General features: G+C 38.0%; 1 protein-coding gene across 1 annotated transcript in view; it reads left to right on the top strand.

The window, feature by feature from the left end:
- The first annotated feature begins 4,781 nt into the window (after positions 1 to 4,781).
- The window catches only part of LOC150080210 (SAC3 domain-containing protein 1), a 53,954-nt gene continuing 36,737 nt past the window's right edge, over positions 4,782 to 21,998 (top strand). The window contains exons 1-2 of the mRNA XM_090381613.1: positions 4,782 to 4,894; positions 11,564 to 11,626. Of these exons, the coding sequence (XP_090237739.1) occupies positions 4,851 to 4,894; positions 11,564 to 11,626 (107 nt within the window). The 5' untranslated portion in view covers positions 4,782 to 4,850. The remainder of the gene's footprint in view (positions 4,895 to 11,563; positions 11,627 to 21,998) is intronic.

Here is a 21,998-nt window from a genome sequence, read left to right as displayed (position 1 = left end):
CCTCATTTTAGGAAGGATGTAGATTTACTTGAGCATGTACGGAGAAGGGCAACAAGATTGGTGAGGGGAATGAAGGGATCCTCTTACCAAGAGAGGCTTAAGTTCTGCAAATTGCAGTGGCTGGAGACTGGGCACCTGCGCGGTGATCTGATTGAGGTATATAAGGCCTTGAATGGGTTGAGCACTCTGAATTCTTATGGGATCCTTCCACTTGTTCAGATTACGAACCTAAGGGGGCATAAATTCAAATTAAGAAAGGACAGATGTAGAATAGATGTGCAGAAATTTTCCTTTAGCCAGCGGGTGGTTAATTGCTGGAACAAACTTCCATCTGTGGTTGTGGAAGTTGATAGGTTGAATAAATTTAAGGAGGAACTAGACAGGCATTTGGAGGGAATGGTATGATTTTTTTTTTTGGCTGATGCTGCATAAGCTCATACATTTGCTTTCTTGCATCACATGCCACTACTACTACTAATTAATCTTGGAAGCTACTAGGCTTTTCATACCAACTAAGAAATTTGATAATTGAGAGCTATTAAGTGCTCGATAATTCCTATATTCTATTATATTATAAATCAACAGGGATTACCTTTATTTTAGATATAGGAAGCTTCTTTTCCAACTCTCCTAGTCCAACTCGCTAATAATTCTTGAGGATGGCGATATCTATTTTTAAAGCAGGTGAGACATCTTCCCCACTGTCAGAACTGTAGTGTTCAGACTGTGCGGTCTCAACAATGAGCGCTCATGACTGCTGTCTACAAACACTATACTTCTGGCAGCATGGAAACCATTACTTGGATTGGCATAAAATTAGATTTTTGAGGTCTAAACTGTTTAATAAATATGGACCGAGAATTGTGAGTTGCTCCATTCCTGTGAACATGACGCCCGAAAAGTTCTAGTCCGACTTAAGGAATGTAGAGAATAATCCCCACCCCCCATATCCAATTTTATTAGAACGCTAAATTTAACTCTAAAGTCCAGCTATAGGACCGAAAGAAATAATCGGTCCATATTTATTAAACAGTTTAGACCTCAAAAATCTAATTTTATGCCAATCCAAGTAATGGTTTCCATGCTGCCAGAAGTATGGTGTTTGTAGACAGCAGTCATGAGCGCTCATTGTTGAGACCGCACGGTCTGAACACCACGGTTCTAGGCTGCATACAGTTCAAGGCTGCAGCATGTTCTAGACGCAGCCAGAAGGAGTAATACTCTTGATCTGATTATCAAACAGTTATTATTCATGCATTAAGAACCTGCAGATAAAAGAACCACTAGGTGGCTGTGATCACAATGTGATGATGTGGGATTTACTAAAAGGTGTAACTACCATAAAAGGGAAGTGTTTTTGCTTTCAAAAGGTGACTATGGTGGTCTCAGACAGTTTTTAAATTCTATACAGTGGGACAAACTGATGATGTTACCAACAACAAATTCTAAATGAAAAGCATTCACAGTAGTAATCAAAGAAGCTACAAGGCATTTCATACCAATGAAGAAATACTGTTCAAGGTTTAGACCTAAATGGATATCAGATGAACTAATGAGACTCATGGCAGAGAAGAAAAATTCATGGGATGCACATAAATTATCAGGTGACATAGAAGCCTATGGTAGATATAAGCAATTGTAATCAAGTCACAAAGGAGGTAAGGCAAGCAAAGGCAGTTTATGAGAAATCTTTGGGAAAGGATGCAAAGAAAAAAAAGCAAACAAAGATTTCTTTACTTATATCAACTCTAGAAGGAAGAGGATGAATCGGATTGGTCCACTTGATATTGATGGCTTGACATTAGATGATCCTGCTCAGGAAGCTGACAAACTGAATCAGTACTTTGCATCTACATTCACAAAAGGGGAATTCTGTAGAGAAATAGAGGACAGAAGCTTATCAAACTCTAATTGAGAAATAAATGATTTTGTAATAACTGAGGGATAATGAAGGAGAAACTGTTGAAGTTAAACATAAGAAAGGTACCTGGGGTGGATGGGATCTATCCAGTTATATTAAGGGAGACAGCAAGGAATGTAAGCAAACAAATCCCGTAATTATGAGAGCATCACTGAATTCAGGGGAGAGGCCCATGCACTGGAGATATGCAAATGTATCCCTGATTCAGAAAGGTTGACACGAGTAATTACAGAGCTGTTAGTTTAACCATGGTTCTGAGGAAAATAACGGAGTCACTGATTAAAGAAGCAATGGAGGATCACCTAGACAAGACTGCTGTTATAGTTTAGACAGCATGGGTTTGTTAAAGGGAAATCTTGTCTGACCAATTTGATTGAATACTACAATAAGGTCACAAAGGAACTGTATGCAAATAATAATTTTGATTTCATATACTTTGATTTCAGGAAAGATTTTGATACTGTTGCATATAAAAGACTCCTATACAAATTGAAGCAGTATGGCATTAAGGGCAAATTGCTGTTATGAATAAAGATGGTTCAGTGAGAGAAGACAGAGTGTGGTAATCAATGGACACTGCTCTTCGAGGACTAATGTTATTAGTGGAATTTCCCCCAGCATTTGGTGTTGGGGCTATTCTTGATTTCTATATTCATCAATGATATTGATGATGGTTAACCTTTCAAACAGGGAAAAAAAAAAAAATTGAGAAAGGAGGGAGGGAACTAAGCCAAACCAGAATCATGGCAAAATTTAATGAACTTTGTTATATATGTTGCTATTATTTAATTTAATTGAGTTATTATTATTAGCCATATGGTGCAAGGAAGCTTATGCTACACCAGTCAAAAAAAAGAATGAGGATATCTAACTCAGGACCCTGGTGTGCCAAGCCCATACTCACAAGATGTGAGCCTCTGAGTTTTCTGCCAACTCATGCACAGCATTATTTTATTCACCTATGCCTAAATCTTTTACTCAAAATTTGAACTCTAACCTTATATTATCAAATATTTATAAATAATAATTTATTGTAAAATTTAAATTTTTGTACAATGTTTTGTTTATTTGTCTTGATGTTCTCAAATCTCAAAAGAGATACGGTGTGGCTACCTGTGGACATTCTCGGGCTGATAAATTGTTGCATTTGTTTGTTTTGAGTTTAGCGCATTTATAAAGTTTTTTTGAGTTATGACGGATTTATAAAAAAAAATAATTATAAGTAAGGAAAGTACCTATATACCAAAAAACAAACAATTACCAGTCAGCTCTTAAAATAATTGTTTATCAGCATAAGTCTAGAAATATCATATGTCAGAATTGTAACAATAAGAAATATTGTTATAATTTTGATTTTTTTTTTTGTTTTTTTTAATATTATGTAGGTTACTCACTTTTATCAACACAAGCAGTACCTTGAACTTTTTCGTTTCAATTAATATCCATAATAGTTTAACAAAACATTAACTACCCAATTGATTGTGTTTACACAGCAGTCAACAGAATAATAAACAGCATTTATTTGTATGGCAAACCAAATACTAAGCGCTATCAACTATTTTCAATCTACATAACTTTAAAACTTGTTCGTAAACACGCAACTCTTTACACATGGTATTTGGCGCGAAAAAGTATGTGTCGTCATACAGTGCCCGCCCACTTTAGCAAAGTCAAGCATTTTATTGGACAGAGAATTATTTTAATCGGAAATCCTCAAACAAAGGTCACACATTATATTTTAGTAATTGACTTTCAATTGTCAAAACTAGAAATGAATTCACAAATTGAAACTATAACTTCCCAGTGAAATATTTTCGAATGCTATGGCGTATTGATAAAGACCTGGTCGAACATATTAAAATAGTGATATAACTCCAGGAGCTCACATCTGGTGAGTAGGGGCTTGGCACACCAGGGTCCTAAGCTGGATATCATTCTTTTTCTTCATGATTCCCTTGTACTTCTGACTCTCTCTCTCTCTCGCTGGGTAATTCAGATTTTTTTTTTTTTTTTGTTGGTGCAGCAAAAGCCTCAGGCTTCCTTGCACCGTATGGCTAATAATAATTGCAAGAGAGAAGCTACGTTGTTTCTTGTCAATGTTCCTGTTAATTAGGAATTTGTAGTAGCGAAATACAAATCAGTCCCCTTCCCCCCACCAAGATCTGCAAACGCCTGGATGTTTGTTAAAAAAACATACGATACCAGTCGTCAGGATCCCTCTTGTCTCTTGGGATTATTATTCTTCCCCTCCCCACTGGCGAAACTACCAGGCTCGCAAGAGCAATGGTCAGTAGGCCTGACAGCTGGGTTTGATTTGCGTGAAGAGCCATAGTGGTTCAGATCTGCAAGAAAAATCGTTGGTGTGCGGTAGGTAGCCGAATTAAAAACTTTTCCAAATTGTGCTATCTCTCGATTCGTGAGATGGCGCCACTTAGAAAAATTCTAAGACAGCGTTGTGCCACAGGGTACTTCTTACAAAGCTATCCTATACGCAGCTCTACGTCACAATACAGAGTATATTGCTCTGCTATGCGGGGATTTTGCTTTATTTTATTATTTATATTGTGTGTTACAATGTCGTATAACGTGCATCTCACTGCTGCATGATTGAGTTGCCCCTGCTGTGTTGAGAAATGCATGGCGGTTGTATCACAGAGTAGTAAGATATATGACTTCCTTGCACTACATGGCTAGTAATAATAATATATGTTACTACCCTGGGTTGTATGTATTCTCGTTGCAAACATCATTGTGGGTAGAAGAAAACGGCAATCTTATTTCTAGAAACACGGTACAAAAATAAAAAAAAACACTTTGATTGCTTGAACACAACCCCCCCCCCCCACACACACACCCTGTGAAAATTATTCCCGTCGTTTACTGTCCAGTTTAGCACCATGTAAAAATTACACTCAAGAAGTATTTCGTCATGGGTATGTGTTTCGATATGTGCCCTTTAAAAGAGCGCCTATGGTGAGTTCAACCACGAGGGTTTTTGATTACTTTTTTTCTTTTTTATCACGTTTTATTACTTATTTTTGTTTTATCATCATGCCAAACATTATTCATAAAGGCACTATTGTTACCCTATGACGACCTGAATTGTTTCCACGTGCTACGTCCGTTCGTCGAATAGGTTCTGCAGTTCCAACTGGTATATGAGCATTTAGAAATTTAGATTTACTCTTTATTTCATTTACATAATAATAAAACTGAAATTCAAGGTGCACTAAGTTTATTTCTTATATGTATATGTGTGGTGTAGAACTGGGTTGCCATAAATTCAAATTACGATGGGGGGTTGAGATTTAGACTGGATGAGAAGAAGAAAACTTCCCACAACCCAGTCTAATTAACCAGCGAGTTAATTACTATAATTAATGATCTTCATGGATAGCTGAGGCAGACAGTTTGGGGAAATTGAAAGGTCAGCTTGTTGGTTACTCATGTGAGAAGGGAAACAAATAGGATTCTTTATATTCTGTGTTTTTTTTTTTTTTTTTTTTGTTCTACTGTTGCAGAAAAAGCCTATGGCTTACTTGCACTATTGGCTAATACCACTTTATGGGGCTAGAATGCTGGACCAAAGCTCAGTAGTGGATCTTGACTTTATTCTAAGCAATGCAATAACCCCAGGGGCTCACATCTGGTGAGTATGGGCTTGGCTCACCCAGGGTCCTGAGCTAGATATCATCATTCTTCTATTTTTTATTATTATTAATAGCCATATGGTGCAAGGAAGCCTGAGGCTTATGCAGCACCAGGAAAAAAAAAAAATTCCCAAGTTACCCTGAGAGAGAGAGAGAGAGAGAGAGAGTCAAAAGTAGAAGGGAATCACCAAGAAAATGAAGAATGATGATATCCAGCTCAGGACCCTGGGTGTGTCAAGCCCATACTCACCAGATGTGAGCCCCCGGGGTTAATTTTCTCTCTCTCTCTCTTAGGGTAATTCAGAAAATTTTTTTTTGGCTGGTGCAGCATAAGCTTCAGGCTTCCTTGCACCATATGGCTAATAATAATATACAAAAATTTATAATTAAGCTTGAATTTATCATTAAGTTGTCTTGAGTTTTTAATCTTTTATATAATATATACAGGGCCATGCAGAGGTACTTGGGGGCCTAGATGCAAAAGGGTTTAAGGGACTAGTTTATTTATGTTGAGAATTTGATGATTCTCTCAATTGGGGGCCTCCTAGATAGGGTGAGGCACACCCAATGCACCCCCACCATTTCTGAATATATATACATGTAAGGACAGTTACCATAATATAAGACAGACAGTATTTTTTTCGGTTTACTCAGGCAGCAGAGCAGAAGACAATCACCACTCCTGAAGCTGGCACTGCTAAACCTACCTAAGGCTGGAATACTGACTTGGAAAATAGGATACTGTCAGCAGCAGCATGTTGAAACAGTTCAGGTCCCTAAAGCTTATTTGTATTGAAAGGTACTCATCACAAATTGCTGTACATTTTCAGAGCAGTGGGGATGCTAAATCTTCTCTTTTTTTTTTTTTTTAATTGTGGAGCTAGCCACCAGTCAAAATTTAGAAATTATATTATTTGCTGGCTCATGATGTGCCAAAGCTGAATTCTTTCTCCTGTTCTTTTCAGATTTTGTGGCAAATTCATTATGAGCAAATACCAGAGTTAGGGTGTCTGTTTTTTTTTTTTTTATTAGATATTTAAATTTTCCAATTTATACTGTTTTCACAATATTGCTCTTCTTTTCTTTTTCTGAAATGCATGGCCTCCTGAGAAATATCATTAGTGATCATGAAATTAGTGATTTATGAGTGACATTGTCATAATAAATAAATGAAATAAATTTTCTGTTTGTACTCTGGAAGGATCATTTAGAATCAGAAGAGTTTACAAGATAGCAAATATAAGAACATCACCATATTTAGAAGTCACATGCTAGTCAACTCAAGCAAATGTACTTCTGTATCCTTACATTTGACCACTAAAGTATGGCAGCCATTTATAATAATTTATTAGTTTAGTTAAGTCAGGGGTGGGCCATGCTGAGGGTGCAAGAGGTGCACTGCACCCAGGTGCCAATGTTTAAGGGGTGCCCAAAAACTTGAAACTTACATATACATATGAAGAAAATTTTAAAGGGGGGGTGCCAGATTTCATTTGGCACCCGGGTGCCATATACCCTAGGAACGCTCCTGAGTTAAGTTCAAAATCATGCTAAGTTCCCTGAAAAAATCATTCCTATCTAGATGATCCTTATCAAAAAATTCTTTTCAACACAGCTACATTTATTCTGTCTTGGACACCCTTTGATTTCTGATGAACTCAAGACCCACTGCTCTTCAACTGTTCAAACTTATTCAGGATCAAATCTTCAGTAGAATGACTTTTGACCTCTTTCTGCACATGCTTCCAGCATATCAGTATAGATAAAACGATCGTTGCAGGATCATTTTATATTTGTAGTTCTTTATGCTTTTTTTTCAATTTCTCTGTTGTTGTCTGAATGGATGTGATACTGTGTGGGTGTGGATAAGATGGGGAACGCTGGCATTTCTCAGCTGAGCCCCTCTTTGCTCTCCCATTGATGTGGAACCTGCTAGTATCATTGATTGGGCAGGCAATGGTACAGGATTGCTAACATATAGAATGTGCATTACTTCCTCTGGGAATGAGATTTGGCTCATTAAAGACAGTATGTGAATATTTGTGGCCTGCCTCCTCATGGTATGTATTGGAAATGAGCAGCAGCCTTCTGGTGAGCGATCACTGCTCCCTGGTAGCAAAGGAGCCATAAATAATGCAACACACTCCATAAATAGCACTACACTCAGAAATGAGGCATCAAGGGCATATATTGTTGGGATATCATAGACATGGTAACACACAGATATGAGCAGTGCAGAATTGAAATTTGGGGAGTACAATGTGTACAGAAAGGATAGGAGGGGATTACACTGTTAGTTAAGAAACACATAAAATCTAAGGAAATGCATCCAGTTAACATGGGTGGACAATGCAATGTTGAGTCTGTTTGGTGTGACATAAACATTGGGAATGAGAGTGGGAGTGTGTTATAAGCCTAATTATTATTATTATTATTAGCTCTTGGTGCAAGGAAGCCTGAGGCTTATGCTGCACCAGCCAAAAAAAAAAAAAATTCTGAATTACCCTTAGAGAGAGAGAGTCAGAAGTAGAAAGTAGGAGGGAATCACCAAGAAAGAGAAGAATGATGATATCCAGCTGTGGACCCTGGGTGTGCCAAGCCCATACTCACCAGATGTGAGCCCCTGGGGTTAATGACTCTGATGAGTACAATGAACAGTTGTGCAGAGAAATAGAATGGGCCAGTAAATCAGAATGTCTTGTAATGGAGGATTTTAACTTACCAGGTGTTGACTGGAACTTTTGGGTTGGTCACTCGCCCATTAGCAAGACTTTTGTGAATTTATTGGAGGATTCTTTTCTACAGAAACATGTTTGAGGGGCAACCAGAGTGAGTAATACTCTTGATCTGATTATCAGCAGTGATTATACACGTATTAAGAATTTCAGATAAAGGAACCACTAGGTGACAGTGATCACAGTGTACTGATGTGGGATTTACTTAAAGATGTAACTACCATCAAGGATAAAGGGAAGCGTTTCTGTTTTCGTAAAGGTGACTACATTGGTCTCAGACAGTTTTTAAATTTTATACAGTGGGATCAACTGATGAAGTTACCAATGGTGAATTCTAAATGGGAAGCCTTCAGGGACTTAATCTTGGAGGCTACTAGGCTTTTCGTACCAACTAAGAAATACTGTTCAAGGTTCAGGCCTAAATGATGTCAGGTGAATTAATGAGTCTCGTCGCAGAGAAGAAAAATGCATGGGATACATATAAATTATCAGGCTACACAGAAACCTATGGCAGATATAAGCTAGTCTGTAATCAAGTCACAAAGGAGTTTAGGCAGGCAAAGGCAGATTACGAGAAATCTTTGGCAAAGGATGCAAAGGAAAAACAGCAGAGTTCTTTACTTATGTAAACTCTAGAAGGAAGGGGATGAATCAGATTGGTCCACTTGATGTTGTGGTTCGACTGTTGATCATCCTACTGAGATAACTGATAAACTGAATGAGTATTTTGCATCTACATTCACACATGAGAAGTTATTCAGGGAGGGGGAATGCCAGAGGTGAATTAAACTCTGACAGTGAGCTTGATGATTTTGTAATAACTGAGAGCAAAGTGGAGAAGAAATTGTCGAAGATAAACATAAGAAAGGTACCTTGGGCAGATGGAATCTATCCAGTTATAATGAAGGAGGCAGCAAGGGAAGTAAGCAAACCCTTAGCCATAATTATGGGAGCACCCTTAGAGACAGGGAAGGTCCCCATGGACTGAAGATGTGCAAATGTATCCTCAATTTACAAAGGGGGTGCAAAGGGTGACACAAATAATTATAGACCTGTTAGTTTAACTTCTGTTCTGAGGAAAATAATGGAGTCACTGGTTAAAGAGGTGATACAGGATCACCTAGACAAGATTGAAGTAATAGTTCAGACACAGCATATCTTTGTTAAGAGAAGTATTGTCTGACCAATTTAATTGGATACTATGATGTGGTCACAAAGGAACTTGATGCAAAATATATTTTTAATATCATATACTTGGATTTCAGGAAAGCTTTTAGTACTGTTGCACATGAAAGACTGCTGTACAAATTGGAGCAGTATGGCATCAAGGAAAAGTTGCTGCAGTGGATAAAAGGATGGTTGAGTGGAAGACTGATGAGAATGGTAATAAATGGACATTGCTCTACATGGACTAATGATACTAGTGGAGTCCTCCAGGTTTCGGTGCTGGGCCTATTGTTGTTTTGTATGCTGCTGCACCAGAATCTAGAAAAGTTAGGCAGATGGGCTGAGAAGTGGCAACTGAAATTTAACATTGACAAATGCAAAGTACTACACATGGGTAGCAGTAACTCAAAATAAACATACCAACTGTGTAGTACTACACTCAGGGAGGTGGGGAATAAAAAAGACCTGGGAGTAATTGTGCAGTCAGATATGAAGTTCTCTGAGCAGTGCAGCCGGGCTGCCAGAGCAGGTCATGGAGTTTTGTCAATGATATATAGGAATTTTGCTAGCAGGGACAGGGATATGATTATCCCATTATACAAAGCAATGGTCAGGCCCCACATTGAGTACTGCATACAGGTCTGGAGGCCTCATTTTAGGAAGGATGTAGAGTTGCTAGATTGAGTACAGAGAAGGGCAACAAGATTGATAAGAGGAACAAAGGGGTGCGCTTACGAAGAAAGGCTTAAGTTCTGCAAGTTGCAGCACCTGAAAACTAGGCAACTGCAATTTGATCTGATCGAGGTGTATAAGGCCTTGAATAGTTTGTGCAGGTTCAATGCTGATGGGATACTTTTACTTGCTCAGATTAAGAACCTGAGGGGGTGGGGTATAGATTCAAATTGAGGAAAGACAGTTGTAGAATAGATGTGCAGAAGCTTCCATCCATTGTTGTGGAAGCTGATAGCTTAAATAAATTTAAGGCTGAACTAGACAAACATTTGGAGTGACCAGATGGGTGAAATGGGAAGGTTTTTTTTATTTTTATTTTGGCTGATGCTATATAAGCTTGGTTTCTTGCATCATATGCCTCAACTAATGCTAATGAGTGTACTGCTATTTATGCATTTATAAAATTATGTACTAACATTTTTGCTTTAACTTGAGTCTTTTAAGAGTGAATTTGTAGGCCACATATAAATTAACTAACAAAGAGTGTAATTCCCAACTCATTTTCGTATCTCTGGCAAAGTTAAATGGGGAGTTCTGGATTCCTTGTGCAATCTTATCAGGCTGAAGAAAGGAGGGAAACTTTCAAAACCCAGATGACTTCATCATATGTTGTCAGCTAACCAAAAATTTCAGTTTTAGATGTTCGCTATATAGTGAACTATATATATTTCATATGAAATAATGGAAAAACAACTACAGACTTTTTTTATAGTTTTGTCCCATGAAGTTTTTCTTTATCTCACAAATTTAAAGAAAACCTGCTATATATATATATATATATATATATATATATATATGTGTATGTGTGTGTACTGTTAATATTTTCATAATGATTTTATGATCCAGGTTTTAGGCATGATATAGCCAAGTGGTCAGGGGCACGAATGCAGTAGCACGCTCTTTGAGTGGACCAGATTTCAAGCCCATTACTGCTAAATACAATTAATATTTGTATTGATAGATTTATTGTAAACTCCACTGACCTGTTGGTTGTACCTCAGTATAAACAAGAACATTTTTAACCCTTGGCATGGTGCCATGAAGGGTATTCTAGAGTCATGGTACCTGTGTGTACCAGTGAATCTTAAATAAAGATATTATTTATTATACTAGAAACTTCCATCAGTATAGCTCGGCCAAAAAAAACATACCTACATCCTTAGAATATTCAATCTTCAGCCTTATTGCTGGATTTTTCTCAGGCTCTAATCTAAACAACCTTCATTTCACAGCTTCGTAACAACCTCTTATCCTTTCTCTGTCAACTATAGAATTTTTTGATATTGCTCATTTTTTGGCATTTTCAATTTAAAAAAAAAAAAGAAGTAAAAATTCATTTCTGTTTACTTTGTTGTTAGGAGAGAGAGAAATGGCCTTCTACATCCACTGGAAATTTTAACTGGAAGTAACAGGCATAATTGGTAAGGATCTGAATAATAATCTAGTATAAGTATATAATGCTTTTGACAGTGTTTTATAATCTGATTATACTATAAACTTCCATTAGCATTAGTAGTGGAAAATGATGCAAGGAAGCAAACTTATATAGCATCAGCCAAAAAAAAAAGTACCTACATCTAATGCTTCCTTAAATTTATTCAAACTACCACTTCCACAACACCAGATGGAAATTTGTTCTGACAGTCAATTACTCTCTGGCCAAAAGCAAATTTTCATATATCTCTCCAGCAACCATCCTTTATCAGTTTATGCCACTTATGGTTGAGAAACAGTAAGGATTAGCATTTAGTTTATTCAATCAACTCAAAGCTTGAAACACTTCGGTCAGGTCTTCTAGCAAGTGCCTAGTTTGTTTCCAAATGCTACAATTTGCAGAACTGAAGTCTTTCATAGTAATAGTAATAATAATAATAGTAAGAGAGGCATGTGATGCAAGAAAGCAAGCTTATGTAGCATTAGCCAAAAAAATTCACGCAACCATTCCCTTTAAATGTTTGTCCAGTACCTCCTTGAATTTATTTAAGCTATCAACTTACACAACGACATATTTTTTTTTTTTTTTTATGTAAACCCCAAACACGAGAGGTATTAGAACCTATAGTACTTAGTACCGTGCTTGGGTTGGAGGTTAAGAAGATGAAAGAAGATATTTGTTGACATTGGATTTGAACTTCTGTAGACTGTAATTTTCAGGAAATACATATGAAGGACGGTTGTTCCAGAAAACAGCAGTTGAATAAATAAACAAGGAAGATGAAAAGTTGGTTCTGTGAGTTTGGAGTTCGACAGTAAATGGATGTTGGCGGCACGTGTTTGGACTGTTTTGAAAGAGAGAGAGAGAGTGGGAATTATAGAAACCAATTCAGAAGAACAGTGCCCATGGAAGTATCTGTAGAAGAGGCATGCAGCAGAAACAGTACGTCTATGAGACAGCGAGTGGAGAGACTGTGTTAAAGATGAATCATTAATTAACCTAACTGCCCTCTTCTGAATGGAATCGAGAAGCCTCAGAGAGGTTTTGGGGGCACCACCCCAGATGTGGGAACAATATTCCATGGCAGGGCGGACTTGCGATTTATACAGAGTGAGCAGCTGTTTGGAAGAAGTAATGTGCTTGTTCCAAGAGAGATTAGAAGTCAGAGTAATCCCCAAAAGAAATATATCATTTTGCCTAGAAATCAGAGTGTCACTAAAGATAAGCATAGAAGTAGAAGAATCCTTTTTGTGAGATATAAGACAAGACTGAGTTTTAGAAGGGTTGAAATCAACTAAGTTGTCTTTGCCCCACTGGAGAATTACCTGAAGATCGGCATTTAAGGAATTGGTAGCAGATTTTCGAGAAGTTGAAGCTGATTGAGCAGTACAAGGTTTCTCAAAATGGAAAGTGGAATGCAATGTGATATCATCAGCAAAACTATGGATAGGATTTCCAGTCAATGGAAGAAGGTTATTAATATACAAGAGGAAAAGAGTGGGGGAAAGAACTGAACCTTGGGGGACACCGGCATTAGTGGAGAAGTTAGAAGACAGAGAGCCATCTACCATCACCCTCAGTGAGCGATCAGAGAGGAAAACTGGATAACCAATTACTAAAAACAGTTGGCAAACCATAAGATGGAAGCTTGTTTAGAAGACCTTTATGCCAAACACGATCAAAAGCCTTTGAGATGTCAAGAGCAACTACTTGTGTTTCACCGAACCTTTCCATTGAATTAGTCCATAAATGGGCAACACAAGCCAGAATATCACCAGTGGATCGAACACTGACGGAATCCATACTGGTGATCATTGATCAGACGGAAGGTTTCTAGGTAGTTTAAGAGTTAGCGGTTAATTGATTTCACCATTACTTTAGAAAGAGTAGAAGTAATTGCAATGGGACGATACTTGAATTCGAGGGATTTGCCACCATTTTTAGGAACTGGCTGTATATGAGCAAATTTCCAAGCAGAAGGAAAAACACCTTTGGAATAAGAAAGTGAAAAAAGGCGGCAAAGAATAGGAGTAAGTTCAGGAGCACAGGTTTTGCGAACAAGTGGAGAAATACCAACGGGACCTGGAGCTTTCTTAGCATCAAGATTTGTCAAAATCCTTCTGACATCCTTTTAGCGGAAGACCATAGGAGGCACTGAATGGAGCGTGTTGAGAATTGTGGGAGGTGTTTTACCAAGATCATTAATACATGAGTTGGAAGAGAAATGGGATGCTAGCATGTCAGCTTTATCCACCAGCAATTAACCACCCTCTGGCTAAAGGCAAATTTCCATACATCTATTCTACAACTGTCTTTCCTTAATTTGAATTTATGCTCCCTTAGGCTCATAATCTGAGAAAGTCATAATCTGGGCATTCTAATCTCAACGATGTCCATTTGCACTTGCAGTCTGCCAAACCCCATGTACTTTTTCTGACAGAATCTCAGTTATTGGTTGATTCAACTACTGCTCATTTCAGATGCCCAAATTATTCGCTGTATGATTCTTTTCGACTGCATATGTCCGTTCTGATATTCTCTGTCAGAGACTTGGCAATTTGGAATCTCCTCTCTTTCATCTCGTCTGGCTTAAAATCTCTGTAGCTCATTGTGTCAAATTCATCTGTTGTCTCTACCGTTCTCCCAACTCCACTAATCACTTGGAGCTCTTTGACTTCCTCTCTTTGCAACTTGACTTTCTCTAGTCCAACTTTCCTAACAGTCGGGTAATTTTCCTTTGTGATTTTAATGTTCACAACTCCAGCTGGCTTCCGTTTTCTAGTCATACGACCCAGCTGGTCGAGATGTTGAGGCTTTTGCAATTACTAATGATCTTGCACAGATTGTTCATTTACCTACAAGAATAATGGACAATCCTAATCATACAGCCAATACACTTGATCTTTTTCTCACAAACAACCCTGCCGACCGGGCTAGCCGAGTGGGTAAAGTACCTGCCCGGCAACCCAAAAGGTCGCGGGTTCGATTCCCGCCTCGGGCTTGGATCAAAGTACTGCAAAAACCTTGGGAGGTGCAATATGGCCACAGAAGCCGATGGGCCAACAACTATCAAAAAAAAAAAAAAAAAAAAAAAACAACCCTTCTAAGTACATGGTCGAAGTGAGAGGTCCTTTAGGCACTTCAGATCACAACTTGGTGATTGTCTCTTCTCCAGTGGAACCTTTATCTCATGGCTATTCCCAACCTCGTGTTGTTTGGCATTACAAGAATGCAAAATGGGATGATCTGCGAGACTTCTTTTCCTTGGTCGGATTACTGTTTCAAAAGTTCTGATGTCAACGTTTGCTCAGATCGTGTCAGTGAAATTATTCTTGCAGGAATGGAATCCTTTATCCCACACTCCACTTTAAAATCCCGTCCTTTATCTAAACCTTGGTTTTCCAATAAATGTGCTAAGGCTGTTCAAGAGAAGAATGTTGCATATCGTAATTGGCTTCTTTCTAATTCTTCAGTTTCATTTTCTGCCTACACCAAATCTTGCAACAATTGTAAAGCAGTTATTAACCAGTCCAAACTAGAGTTTGAACAGGCTAAGAGTAGAAAACTTGCTTCTTGCCCTAATGGTAGCCGAGCATTCTGATCTCTTGCCAAAGCTATTGGCCACAACTTTTGCCCATCTCTGCTCCCACCTCTGTCCAAACCAGATGGTTCTGTTGTCACTTCAGCCAAGGATAAAGCTGACCTGCTAGCATCCCATTTTTCTTTCAACTCATGCATTAACGATCTTGGTAAAACACCTCCCACTATTCCCAACACGCTCCATTCAATGCCTCCTGTGGTCTTTGTCAAAAGGATGTCAGAAGTATTTTGATGAATCTTGATGCTAAGAAAGCCCCAGGTCCTGATGGTATTTCTCCACTTGTTCTCAAAACCTGTGCTCCTGAACTTACTCCTATTCTTTGCCGCCTTTTTTCACTTTCTTATTCCAAAGGTGTTTTTTCTTCTTCTTGTAAATTTGCTCATATCCAGCCGGTTGCTAAAAAGGGTGACAAATCCCTCCCATCCAATTATCGTCCTATACAATTACTTCTACTCTTTCTAAAGTAATGGAGAAATCAATTAACCGCCAAATTTTAAGCTACCTAGAAACCTTCCGTCTGATCAACGATCGCCAGTATGCATTCCAGAATATCATCTGGCTTATGGGTAACATAAGCCAGATGATATTCTGGCTTGTGTTACCCATTTATGGACTAATTCAATGGAAAGGTTCGGTGAAACACAAGTAGTTGCTCTTGACATCTCAAAGCCTTTCAATCATGTTTGGCATAAAGGTCTTCGAAACAAGCTTCCATCTTATGGTTTGCCAACTGTTTTTAGTAATTGGTTATCCAGTTTTCCTCTCTGATCGCTCACTGAGGGTGATGGTAGATGGCTCTCTGTCTTCTAACTTCTCCACTAATGCCGGTGTCCCCCAAGGTTCAGTTCTTTCCCCCACTCTTTTCCTCTTGTATATTAATAACCTTCTTCCATTGACTGGAAATCCTATCCATAGTTTTGCCGATGATAGCACATTGCATTCCACTTTCCATTTTGAGAAACCTTGTCCTGCTCAGTCAGCTTCAACTTCTCGAAAATCTGCTACCAATTCCTTAAATGCCGATCTTCAGGTAATTCTCTAGTGGAGAAAAGACAACTTATTTGATTTCAACCCTTCTAAAACTCAGTCTTGTCTTATATCTCGCAAAAAAGGATTCTTCTACTCCTATGCTTATCTTTAGTGACACTACGATTTCTAGGCAAAATGATATATCTCATTTGGGGATTACCCTGACTTCTAATCTCTCTTGGCACAAGCACATTACAAATATTGCTTCTTCTGCAGAGTGGTAGATTTCTTTCATCGACCGGTGAAATACCACCACTTTGCTTATTGGAGGCTTGAAGTGGTGAAACCCATGTTTAGTCTCTAGAGCAAAGTTTCCGGCATCACCCTCTCCCCATACTTCTCCTTCAAGCCATGCACGGTACTAAGTACTATAGGTTTTAAGACCTTTCGTGTTTGGGGTTTTCGTTAAAAAAAAAAAAACTTAGTTTTCTCTTTCGCTCTCGGCGTTACTTTTCTTCCAAACAGCTGCTCACTCTGTATAAATCGCAAATCCGCCCTGCCGTGGAATATTGTTCCCACATCTGGGGTGGTGCCCCCAAAACCTCTCTCAGGCTTCTTGATTCCATTCAGAAGAGGGCAGTTAGGTTAATTAATGACTCCTCTCTAACAGAGTCTCTCCACTCGCTGTCTCATAGATGTACTGTTTCTGCTGCATGCCTCTTCTACAAATACTTCCATCGGCACTGTTCTTCTGAATTAGCTTCTATAATTCCTGCTCTCTCTTTCAAAACAGACCGAACACGTGCCACCACCAGCCAACATCCATTTACTGTCCAACTTCAAACTCACAGAACCAACTTTTCATCTTCCTCGTTTATTCATTCAACTGCCATTTTCTGGAACATCCTTCCTTCATACGTATTTTCTGAAAATTACAGTCTACAGAAGTTCCACTCCAATGTCAACAAATGTCTTCTTTCGTCTTCTCAACCTCCAACCCAAGCACTGTACTAAGTACTATAGATTCTAGCACCTCTCGTGTTAAACAAAAAAAAAAAAAAAAAAGTGGAAGAATCCCATCAGAATTCAGCATGCTCAACCCATTCAAGGCCTTATACACCTCAATCAGATCACCTTGCAGATGCCTAGTCTCCAACCGCTGCAGTTTGCAGAACTTAAGCCTCTCTTGGTAAGAGGATCCCTTCATTCCCCTCACCAATCTTGTTGCCCTTCTCTTTACATGCTCAAGCAAATCTACACCCTTCCTAAAATGAGGCCTCCAGACCTCTACACATAGTACTCAAGGCAATGTCAGACCATTGCCTTATACAAAGGGATAATCTCCTCCTTTTCCCTGCTAGCAAAATTCCTGTTTATCATTGACAAAACCCCATGAGCAATGCAGGCAGGCAGCTCTTGCAGCCTGCCTGCATTGCTCAGAAAACATTCATATCTGACTGCACAATTACTCCCAGGTCTTTTTCATTTTCTACCATCCTAAGTTTAGTACCACAGTGGTAGTACGTTCCTCTGGGGTTACTTCTACCCATATGCAGTACTTTGCATTCGTCAATGTTAAACTTCAGTTGCCACTTCTTAGCCCATCTGCACAAATTTTCTACATCCTGTTGCAGTAGTACATTGCTATTACTGTCATTAACAACCCTACCAACCTTGGTATCATCTGCAAACTTTGATGATATACCTTCATCAATATCATTGATAAATATACAAAACATCAGTGGGCCCAACACCGAATCCTTTGGAACTCCACTAATAACATTAGTCCATGAAGAGCAGCGTCCATTGATTATCACCCTCTGTCTTCTCCCACTCAACTACTCTTTTATCCATTGTAGCAATTTACCCTTAATACCATATGGCTCCAATTTGTACAGTAGTCTTCCATGTGCAACCGTGTCAAAAGCTTTCCTGAAATCCAAGTATATGATACCAAAATTATTTTTTGCATCCAGTTCCTTTGTAACCACATCATAGTATCCAATCAAATTTGTCAGACAAGACTTTCCCATAACAAACCTATGCTGTGTCTGAATTATTGCTGCAGTCTTGTCTAGATGATCCTGCAATGCATATGTAACCAGTGACTCCATTAATTTCCCCAGAACAGAATTTAAACTAACTGGTCTGTAATTACTCGTTTCACCCTTCAATCCCTCTTTGTGAATTGCGGATACATTTGCACATCTCCAGTCCATGGGGACCTCCCCTGATTCCGAGGATGGTCTCATAATTATGGCTAAGGGTTTGCTTAGTTCCTTTGCCGCCTCTTTTAATATAACTGGATAGATCCCATCCATCCCAGGTGCCTTTCTTATGTTTAACTTCAACAATTTCTCCTCCACTTTACTCTCAGTTATTACAAAATCATTAAGCACCGTGCTACAATTTGATAACCTTCTGGCATTTTCCTTCCTTAATAACTCCTCATGTGTGAATGTAGATGCAAAATACTCATTCAGTTTGTTTGCTATCTGAGCAGGATCATCAACAGTCAAACCATTGATATCAAGTGGATCAATCTGATTCATCCCCTTCCTTTTAGAATTTAAATAAGTAAAGAAATTCTTGCTGTTTTTCTTAGCATCCTTTCCCAAAGATTTCTCGTAATCTGCCTTCGCTTGCCTAATCTCTTTTGTGACTTGATTACAGACTAGCTTATATCTGCCATAGGCTTAAGTCACCTGATAATTTATATGTATCCCATGCATTTTTCTTCTTTGCCACGAGTCTCATTAGCTCATTTGACAACCATTTAGGTCTAAACCTTGAACAATATTTCTTAATGGGTATGAAACGTCTAGTAACTTCCATGATTAATTCCCTGAATGCTTCCCACTTAGAATTTGCTGTTGGTGATATTATCAGTTGGTCCCACTGTACAGAATTTAAAAACTGTCTGAGACCACTGTAGTCACCTTTACGGAAGCAAAAACTCTTTCCTTTATCCCTGATGGCAATTATATCTTTAAGTAAATCCCACATCAGTACACTGTGATCACTGCCACCTAGTGGTTCCTTTATCTGCAAATTCTTAATACACGAATGATCACTGCTGATAGCCAGATCAAGAGTAATACCCTCTCTGGTTGCTTCTCGAACATGCTGCTGCAGAAAACAATCATCCAATAAATCCACAAAAGTCTTGCTAGTGTGCAAGTGACCAAACCACAAGTTCCAGTCAATATCTGGGAAGTTAAAATCCCCCATTATAAGACATTCTGGTTTACTAGCCCCTTCTATTTCTCTGTGCAATTTTTCGTTGTACTCATTCGAGTCATTAGGCCTATAACACACTCCTACTCTTATTTTTCTTTCCCAATGCTTATGTCACACCAAACTGACTCAACATTGCAATGTCCATCTATGTCAACTTCCTCTTTTCCTATCCTTTCTGTACACATTGTACTCCCCAAATTCCAATTCTGCACATCTAATATCTATGTGACACCACATCTCTGATATCTCAACGATATCCGCCTTTGATATCTTGACCAACACTTCAAATTCATCAAATTTATTTACTATACTTTTAGCATTAGTATACATGCAAGTATACGTGCACCTATTTTTATTCTTAGTTACTATAACACATCCCATTTTTTTATTTGTTTCATGATGACTGCTATCAGCCCCTGAAACCCCCAGCACCCCTTGCTTCAGGCCGCTTCTTATTCTATAGTTCCACATACTTCTTAAAGTGGGGCTCCCAGACCCGTATATACAAGATGCAACCTAACCATTGCATTATACAGTTGGATACCTTGTCCCTGCTAGAAAAAATCCTGTATAACATTGACAGAATGCCATGATCTGTCCTGGTAGTGTGTCTTCACTTCTCAGAACTTTTTGTTAGAATGTATAATCACCCCTAGGCCCACCACCTTGAGCTAGTACTGCCTAATTGGTATGTTATTCTGGAATTACTGTGGCTGATATGCTGTGTTTTGCATACGTTAAATGTTAAATCTCAGCTGCCACTTCTTAGCCTATCTGTCTTAATTTTTCCAGGACTTGTTGTTGTAGTACCAGAGTTGTAGCTACCACAGTGCAAGAATTAGCATATCTTAAAGGGCCCTGAAGACAGGTGGTGATCTGTCCCAATAAAATTTTTGTTATAAATATTATAGGAAAAACTATTAAAATAATAATATCATTATTATATTATAGTGGCTCTCTACTATTATACAGTAATAGTATTTCTCTCTATAATACTTTATTTCTTACATTTCTGGTAATGGTGGCTAATGTTGAAAGGTCATCTAGTAAATAAGAAATAATAATAAACTACCGAAGAAATTTGGTGCTACTATAGCGTGCGGTCTACGCACACTGTAGTGTGAGAATACACTACAGGCTACCGGCACTCTGTTTGGTCTATTCAATTGAACTGTGATGCAGTGAACTGTAGTCTTTTTAATAGACTAATATTTGGCTATAGAAAAAGGTTAGGTTAGTTTACACCTCTAATTCAGGATGTGTTTAGGTGAAAAACTATGACTGTATACGATACTGCACACTAAAAATTACGGACACCATTTTTCGCTTGAATCCATCCCAATTTAGTGGCATAAACTAACCTAACTTTTTTTTTTTACTAGCTGAATATTAGTCTATTAAAAAAAACTACAGTTCAACCGAATAGAGTGCCAGTAGGCTGCACGCTATAGTGTATTCTCACACTATAGTGTCCATAGAGGCACACTATAGTAGCACCAGAAATTTATTATTGGAAATCAGATTAAATGATCTCACTGTACTAGCTGTTGATTCAAAAAGGCAGCCAAATATGACCTTAAAGAACTTGTTTCATTATCGATTATTAAATTGCTTATTTTCATGTCCCAAAATTTTTTTAACAGTTTTTACAGTTTTGATTCGTTGAATATTACTTAAAATATACATTATAAATACTTTATGAATAAAGCAGTGGCATTTCATGTAAAAAAAATTTATCATCTGTAAACTTAGACAATAAGCTTGATATTCCCTCATAAACATTGTTAATTAATATTGAACATTTGTTCAAGAAGAGCTATGCTCAGTTATAACAACCCTCAGTTATAACAACCCTCAGCTTTCTGCCGCTGAACAATCCCTTTATCCCTAGCAGTAATTTGTCCCTGATACTACGTACTCCACTTTATCCAGCAGCCTTTCATGTGAAAGTGTCAAAAGCTTTATTGAAAAGTATATTTTGTGAAAATTATTTATTTGTTCAACTGTAAAAGACAGGTTTACATTTACTTACTCTAGTGAAGAATTTAAATAGTAAAAATACAAATTTTAAAGTAAAATTTGTATTGTAAAAATAAATTTATATGTAATGTTATCACTAATGATTAGTAAATAGCAATCTTTAGTGATAACTAATGATTAATCAATATTACACCATGTGGGGAAATTGTTGCAACTGCAACAAGTTATGCTTGTGAGATGCTACTACTGTCTCCAAGCATTTAATAAAATTATCAACAAAGTGGTTTATAAGAAGGTGCCAATACTCACTCTGGAAAGCACAACAGTGCCAAATACCAAGAGCTGCAACTGCATGCCAGAACAAATGCTTGTCTAATAGTGGCATTCACTGTTGGACAAATAATGACATAAACCAAAAGAAATTTGCTTCTTTTGGCTTATGTCATAATTTATTTATCTTATGAGTCATACTACCAGATTGGATCAGCAAAAATTTGTTCCAGCTAGGTATAATTACATCAGAACTGCTGAAATTCTTGTCTTGTGTTGTAGAAGTTCTGATATTATT

The sequence above is a fragment of the Mastigoproctus giganteus genome, chromosome 9, assembly GCF_048544385.1.
Source record: "Mastigoproctus giganteus isolate SK-2022 chromosome 9, ASM4854438v1, whole genome shotgun sequence".
Lineage (NCBI taxonomy): Eukaryota > Metazoa > Arthropoda > Arachnida > Uropygi > Thelyphonidae > Mastigoproctus > Mastigoproctus giganteus.
This window is presented reverse-complemented; position numbering and strand designations above follow the sequence as displayed.